Source organism: Mustela putorius, unplaced genomic scaffold, assembly GCF_011764305.1.
Source record: "Mustela putorius furo isolate JIRA1106 unplaced genomic scaffold, ASM1176430v1.1 tig00001584_pilon_pilon_pilon, whole genome shotgun sequence".
NCBI classification, from domain to species: Eukaryota; Metazoa; Chordata; class Mammalia; order Carnivora; family Mustelidae; genus Mustela; species Mustela putorius.
The window spans coordinates 62433-70253 of NW_025421806.1; the positions used below are offsets into that span (position 1 = coordinate 62433).

General features: G+C 47.3%; 1 protein-coding gene across 1 annotated transcript; it reads right to left on the reverse strand.

Annotated features, from left to right (window-relative positions):
• Positions 1 to 433: 433 nt before the first annotated feature.
• CUNH9orf131 (chromosome unknown C9orf131 homolog) lies at positions 434 to 5200 on the reverse strand. The gene is made up of 2 exons (XM_004747464.3): positions 4970 to 5200; positions 434 to 4608 (listed from the first exon to the last, which is right to left on the reverse strand). The coding sequence occupies exons 1-2, from the start codon at positions 5198 to 5200 to the stop codon at positions 1192 to 1194; spliced, it is 3648 nt and encodes a 1215-aa protein (XP_004747521.1). The 3' UTR covers positions 434 to 1191.
• Positions 5201 to 7821: the final 2621 nt, after the last annotated feature.

Genomic DNA, 7821 nt, shown 5'->3' on the forward strand with positions numbered 1-7821 from the left:
CCTGGAACCTATGAATATATTATTTTTATCTGGCACAGGAATTAAACATTGCAGTTTAAATTAATGGTTGCTGACTTTAAAATGGTTAGACTTCAAGATAGGAAGAGTATCTTGGATTATCCAGGTAGACCCAATGTAATTACAGGTGTCCTTAAAAGTTGAAGAGGGAGGGGCGGCTGGGTGGCTCAGTGGGTTAAAGCCTCTGCCTTCAGCTCAGGTCATGATCTCAGGGTCCTGGGATCGAGCCCCGAATCGGGCTCTCTGCTCAGCGGGTAGCCTGCTTCCTCCTCTTTCAGCCTGCCTCTCTGCCTACTTGTGATCTCTCTCTGTCAAATAAACAAAAACAAAACAAAACAAAAGTTGAAGAGGGAGGCAGAAGAAAGCAGAGCGGTAAGAACTTAACTTGGATTTGCTAGCTTTGAAGATGGAGGAAGACAGCCAGTAGCTGAAGAATGTGGGTAGCTTCTAGAAGCTGGGAAAGACAAGGAATGAATTTTCAGTGCCTACAGAAATGAATGCAGCCCTGCCAACCTTGATTTCAGCTCCATGGGACATGTCAGACCTTTGACAAATTTGTGTTTTGTGGTAAATTTGTTAGGGCAGCAGTAGAAAAATGGGTAAAGGCTATGAACAGGCAATTATAGAAAAAATCCCCATCGTCACTGAGCATACAAAAAGGCACTTATTTTTATGTTCTTGGGGATAGATCAAAGAAATGGTCAGAAGTATAGAGAACTTGTGGGTCAAGTGGGTGAAGAAGGGGACTGTACCGAGGATCAAGAACAGCTGACTAGACTCAGACCAGTTGTGTTCATGTGAATGGATGTATTTTTCTAATGTTCACTTGTTGTGAAGTTTTTTTCATGGGTAGCATTGGACTCTTCTCTTCTGGCGTTACAGTCTCCCCCTGTAGCGCAGAGAAGTGTGGACTCCAGGCTGATGATCTGAAGGGTTTGAAAAGTTAATTAAGCCTGCAAAATCCTGAGTTCTCTACTTCTTGGATCCTGAGGTAGTACAGCTATAGCAGAAGCTAATAGGGAGCTGATAATTCTCAGTACCACAGATTCCAAAGATGACGTGAGAGGGATTGGTCTAGTTAACCTAGTTTATTAGGATTTCCTCTCCCCATCCCACAACTGGTTTGGCTTCAAATCTTAGGGTATTGGGTGCCAGTACTACCAGCCTTTCCTTTTATGGTTTTGGTTGGCAGGGGTCATGGGTGACCAGAAACTTGGCTAACATTCTTTGGAGACCCTTGGTAAGGGGAATCTGAGGTGTAGGGGAGGAGAAATGCTTTTCCATGTGGGCCCAAGGGCAGTGCTTAGAGTGTTGAGGGGTCAGGATGTGACCAGCTCCCAGCCCGGCTCCTCGCTGAATTTGGGGACCTGCAGCCTTAGAGTGAAGGTGGTGAGGAAGAGCAATGTGTTGAGAGTTATGGTCTTGGTGCTGAGGTCTTTGGAAAAGTCTGCTTACAGGGGCTTCTACTGGTCGTCTTGCCTGGGCTGGGTGGCTTTTCCGTGTAACTGTGGATGACTCCAGTCTTGCATCCCCTCTTCTGTGGTCTCCTGCTTTGGGTTTCCTGGGACTCCCTCTCTTTTTGGCTGAAGATGGGGCTGAAGCCTTGTTACCTGAGGCAGGAACCTCAGGGTTTGAGGACTTGCTTAGGTCTGAGCAGTTCTCACCAGTCTCCATGCAAACACATGGCCCCTGGCATAAGACCTCAGCTACTATCTTCATCTTCATTCTTTCCTCTGTCTGAGACCTTTGTTCGGCCCTGCCAGACCCTTGTGGCTGTGGCTGGGAAGAAGAGTGTGAATGGTAACAGTGGGAGATCTGGACAGGCTGATCTGGGCTGTGAATTTTGGAGGGATGACAGCTTGAAGAGTGGGGGCATAAATTAGAGGGACGATTCAGCTGTGGGGGGCAGGAAGAGAGTCTCCAGGAGCCTTGAGTTGTGGAGCTCAGCACAGAGTTGCTGCCAAATGATTGACTTGGGTCAGGGGATCTGGAAGCAGGGCTCTGCTGTAGTTTTTTCAGCCTGAGTTCCAATTCTCTACTCCAGTGCCAGGCCTGGATCCTAGAGTTAGGGGTCACCTCTGGGACAGCCTCTCCCTGGAAGGATGGAGTCTCTGCCTTAGTCCCTGGAAACAGTTCTCTCTTGGGTAGGTCAGGCTGGTTGGGCTCAATCTTCAGAGCTTTAGCTAAAGTAGCAGGCCAGCGTTTTGGCTGCAGGAGATCCACTGCTGGAGGACTAGAGCCCTGGGGGATCCCTTTTGGTTGCACATTCCTCCACACAAAGTCAGAGTCAATATGTGGATCTGGAGGAGGGGCAGAGAGAGAGCTGGAGGTTGGGGTTGGGAGCTCAGTGGCCCAGCAGTTGTCTCTCTGCTCCACTGTTTCCCCCTTTGGCTTACAGATATGTTGGTCTCCAGGAGGCTCACTTATGTGAGTCTTTGATTTAGAGTTTGAAGGTGGGCTGGGGCCCCATAGTGGGGACCCGGGAACACAACAGGTTTCTTTCTGCTGCTTGTTCCTCCCAGTAGGCTCAGAGTCAGTCAGGGCTCCCAAGGATCTGGCTCCATGTCGGTCTTGGGGTAAGCTGCAAGCTGGGAGCTCAGAAGCCCAGGAGTTCTTTCTCCTTTTTATATCCCCACATCTATCCTCAGAATCAAACAGGACCCCCATGGGGCTATCTCTGAGGGGCTCAAATTTAAGAACTGGGGATGGGCTGAGGGCCAGAGATGGAGATTCAGAAGCCCAGGAATTCCTAGAATGCTCAATGTCCCTCCATGCAGCTTCTGATCTGGTGAGGCCTCCCATAGGATTGAGTCTGTGAAGTTCCAGAATGGAAGCTAGAAATGGGCTGTGGTCAGGGGCTGGGGACTCAGAGGTCCAGAGGTTCTCTCTCTGCCCTTCCAGAGCTTTGGACTCAGACAAAATTCCCTGGGAACTCATTCCTAGGGATACCAGCAAGGAAGATAGAGGAAGCCTGGGAGAAGAAATGGGGTCTACAGAAACCCAGAGATTTTCTCTACTCTCCCTACCATTCCACGAAGTCTCAGATCTTGGTGGGACATATACAGGGCTGGTTGAATAGAGTGCTGGGTTGAGGTCCAGGGCTGGGGGCCTAAAGGCCCATGGGTTTCCTGAATTTTCTCTGTGTCCCCACTGGGGCTTATACCTAGATGGATCTTCCAGAGAACTTTCTCCCTGGAGTTCTTGCAGGGGCCCTGGGGGAGAGCAAAGGCATGGCATTGGAGACCTAGAGGTCTGAGGGCTCTCTCTGTGACTCATGGTTTCCCAGAAGTTCTTTGGTGCAGAAGGTCCTCCTTCAGGGATGACTTTATGGAGTTCTGACAGAGCATCTCGGACTTGGCAGGGAGCTGGTATTGAAGGCTCAAAGGCTTGAGAACTCCCTTTATGTCCTGTGGTTCTCCACTGAGTTTTATATCCAGGTGGAACTCCCAGGGGGCTGGTTTCTTGTGTCTCTGTCATGGGGTCTACAGATTGGCAATGGACCAGGATTGAAGGCTCAGAGATTTGAGGATACTTTCTTTGCCTTGTGGTTTCCCAGAGGGCCTTAGCTGTAGGTAAGCCTTCTATAGGGGTGACTTCCTGGAGTTCTGAAAGGGAAGCCAGATTTGTGCTGAGAGCTGGCATTACAGGCTTAGTGGCCGTGGTGTCCTCATTTTGTCCCATTGTCCTCTGTGGGGCCTCAAGCCTTGTCAGGACTCCCAGAAGGCTAGGAGGATACAGTGGAGAGTCAGAGAGTGAATCTAGGATGTGTTGTTGGATGCTGGGATCCGGTGGCACATCCCACCAGACCTCAGATAAGAGGGAGAGCTTAGAAGGTCTGGTTCTTTGGCGTTCAGGCTGTAGGTACAGGGGTTGATCCTTAGAGATCCAAGGGACCTCTTTCTGCTGCATAAGCCACTGTGTATATGCCTTAGCACCACATAGGACTCCCTGGTGGTCTGTGGGAAAGGACTTAAGATGGAAGGGTAGTGATGGGACAGAAGGGGAAGGAGGAGGAAGTTGCTGAGGATCAAGGGCTATCCCTTCTAGATCTTCCGTAATGTGGATTTTATGGGTAGGAGGCTGAACTGGGGAGCAATACTGGGGAAGCTGCAGATTGGACCTAGCCACGAAGGCAAGCTTGTTGAAGAAGACAAAGGGACCAACAGACAACTTCAGGGGAGAGGGGCCACTTGAGCTCAGGAAGATGGTTTCCAAGGACTCACTGTGCAGAGAGGGGAGACCCCAGAAGAGCTGGCTTTTTCTCTGACGTAGATAGCTTCCTGATTCTGTTTTGTGCCTCACAGGCAGGTTGGTCAGGATCTGAAAGGTGGGGAAGGATCTGGAAGAGCTTGGGCTCTGTGTTTGTACTTCATTTGGTGTCCTTACAGCTTTGTGGAGGTCCTCAGAACCACAGGATGGTTGAGATGGGGCTGTGATGGCTTGCTCTCTAGTGGAAGCTTCTTTGGGAAATGAAAATGGCTTCAGTGGATCCAGAGGTGTCTCCTCTTCTTCCTCCTCCTCCTCTTCATCCTCTGACTTCTGCTTCCACAGGTGATCAAAGAAAACCACATTGTACAGAAGTGGTAGGCCCTGGGGAGTGGAGAAAGATACTTCAGGCATGAAACCTTTCAGAGACACAAGGTGTGTCATAAAGCCCTTAATCTCCGTTCCACATCCAGATGAAGTTACTTACCTGGCCCCCATGTCTGTGGTCAGTAGTCACTTACCCACCTGGGCCATGTCCTAGATCATATTTAGAGATCAGCATTCCCTACCGTAACTATATCTAGGGTCAGTGATCATTCACCTGTCTTTAAATCTGGTATCCATGGTCACTCATCCGGCCTCACATTTAAGACTTAAAGTCCTTCCATGTCAGTAATTTTTTTTGCCTGAACTCAACATGTAATATCAAGAGTCATTCACCCAGCTGCACATCCATGTCACCCACCGTGCCTTGCATCATGTCTCCAGAGTACCAGGGTTGAAGCTGTCGCCACCTCCCAAGCTGCCACCACCTCCGGATCTGCCAAATCATGAACAGGAATAGTGTCACCAGATTCCCTGGACTCTGGAGGCAGCTGCTGCCACAGTGTCTGCAGACCAGGGCATGGGTCAACTGGCTCCAGAGAAGCTCCATGTCCCCTTTAGCCCCAAGCAGGCCTTCTAACAGCCATTCCATTTTCCTCAGCCTAGTGGCAGTTTACCGAGGTCATCACTGCATCACAGAACAAAGAACTCCCATCCCCCACATGCCTAACAGCCTTTTCCCTGAATTTAGAGCCAAAACATTGCCTCTTGTCAGGCAACTAATATTTCATAACAGTGAAACCTTAGTGATACCTTTTGTCTTGATTGCCAGAGCCAGATTTATGCTTCAGACATTGTCATTAAGAACGTGGATTCTAGCATCAAACTGCTTTATTCAAATCCTGGTGCTGCTACTTCCTGTCTATGAAATCAAACTGCTTAATCTTCTAGTGCTTCAGTTCTCTCACCTGTCAAATGGGGGTGATATTACCATATAGAGTTGTTGTGAGGATTAAATGAACAAACTCATATGATTAGGATAGAACATAGTATATGCTAAGAATCTCTTTTGGGGCACCTGGGTGGCTCAGTTGATTTGAGTGGCTGATTCTTGGTTTCAGTTCGGGTCATGATATCAGGGCCCTGAAATCAAGCCCTGCATGGAGCTCTGCACTCACTGGGGAGTCTGCTTCTCTCCCTCTCCCTCTACCCCTTCTTCTGTGCACGCGTGTGCGTGTGTGCTCTCTTTCTAAAATAAATCTTTTAAAAATTACTTTTTTAAAGGTTTTTAATTATAAGCCTTGTTCCATCTTTAATATAAGGACTCTGTTCCCACCCTACCCCCTTTTAAAATCTTGTGTCAGCTGTGAAATGTTTTATTTGACTTTAAGTTGGTTAAGAACTTTTTGGCAAGCATGTATGTGAATACAAATCAAATATGCTTGACCATTTTTCTTCATTTGCCCCTCTTTATCCTAAAATCACCACTCTGTTCCAAATGGACTCTTCCTTTCAGGGCCAAACTTCAATCCCCACCTTCAAGGTACAATTTAATGCCTCTCTCCTCATCCCACCCCCATCAAAGGGCCTCTTAGTCTGATAGAAAGCACTGAGCTGAAATTAAGATTTGGGTTTCCTAACTCTGTCACTAATAAGCTCTGTGATTTCAGACAAGGATTTCTCCCCTAGGTATCATGAGTTGGACTAGATTTATTTATTCATTCACTCTTTCAACATACTTATTGATTGCCTACTATGGATCAGATACTGTCTCGGGCTTGAGGAGATAGAAATAAGACAGTCTCTGCACTAAAGTAGGTCCCATTTCAGTGGGGGGAAAACAGTCAAGTAATAGACAGTTAAAATAGAAATATACACAGGGTACTATGGGGTTAGAGGAAGGTATCTAACTAGCCTGGGGTTTCTTGCCAGGGGCTGCTTCCCAGATGAGATGATTAATGCTTGTTTTGAGGAGCCAAGAAAATGAAAGTATAGGGAGCAAGAGAAGGACAATTCACATAGGAGGAACAGCCTGTCTAAAGGTGCTAGGGCAGAGAAAGCATGTACCATTGGGGAAATTGCAGGTATTTCAATGTATGGGGGTTGGAGAAGCAGTAAAAGATGGACCTGGAAAGACAGGATCACCAAGGCCCCTCAATTTCAGTCTGAGAAACTGAAATTTATCCTGAAGAGGATGGAAAATCATTGAAAAATTTTGAGCATGAAAGTGACAAGATCAAGTTTTGTGTCTTAGAAAGAACACTGGCTCTATTGAGGGCAAAGAGATTGAGGAGAGATTAATTAAGGAACTCTTGCTTTAGTTTAGTTTAGATGAGGCCTAAACCAAGGCAGTGAGTGAGACAATGATGAATTCAAGTACAATTCCAAAGATACAGTTGGTTTAGACTTCATTACCAATGGCATGGAGTGGAGGAGAGTGGGAGTTGAGAATGACTCTAGGGTTCCTAACTCAGGAGGCTTGGTGTGTATATTAGTGCCATTTTTCTTTAAGATTTTATTTGTCAGAGTGAGAGAGAAGCACAAGCAGGGGGAGCCCCAGCAGAAGAGGGAGAAGCAGGCTCCCCACTGAGCAGGGAGCCCGATGTCAGGTTTTATCCCCCAGGACCCTGGGATCATGACCTGAACTGAAGGCAGGTGTTTAACTGACTGAGACACTCAGGCGTCCCTATTAGTGCCATTTTTCTGAAATAGAAAACACAGACCTGGGTGGGAACCAAGTTAGGGTTGGGGGGAGGGTAATGGGCTCCATTTAGACATTCAAATGTGAGGTTTTTGTGACAAGGAAAAACTGGGCAGGAGGCAATTAGATACATGGATCTGAAGCTTGGAAGAGCAGTCTATGGTGGAGATGTAAAATTTGACAGCTAGCAGCATATATATAGCAGCTGAAACCACAAAAGGGCTTAAAAATTATGTACTGATATGTACCATTTGGTTCAATGTGGCCAGCATTAAAAACTGGAGTAGCGAACACTATAAAACTACTAGCAGATTGTACATAATAATCAGTATTTCAAGTTTAAAATCTGGCAGCAGTAGACACTCATTTCCACTAAGTAAAGACCTTTTTTTTTTTTTTTTTAAAGATTATTTATTTATTGGGACGCCTGGGTGGCTCAGTTGGTTAAGCAGCTGCCTTCGGCTCAGGTCATGATCCCAGCATCCTGGGATCGAGTCCCACATTGGGCTCCTTGCTCAGCAGGGAGCCTGCTTCTCCCTCTGCCTCTGCCTGCCATTCTGTCTGCCTGTGCT

Coding starts and splice junctions, on each gene's coding strand:
- CUNH9orf131 (XM_004747464.3), bottom strand. CDS start 5,200: ATGGAATGGCTGTTAGAAGGCCTGCTTGGGGCTAAAGGGGACATGGAG. Junction 4,609..4,969: donor GAGACATGATGCAAGGCACG/GTGGGTGACATG, acceptor TCCACTCCCCAG/GGCCTACCACTTCTGTACAA.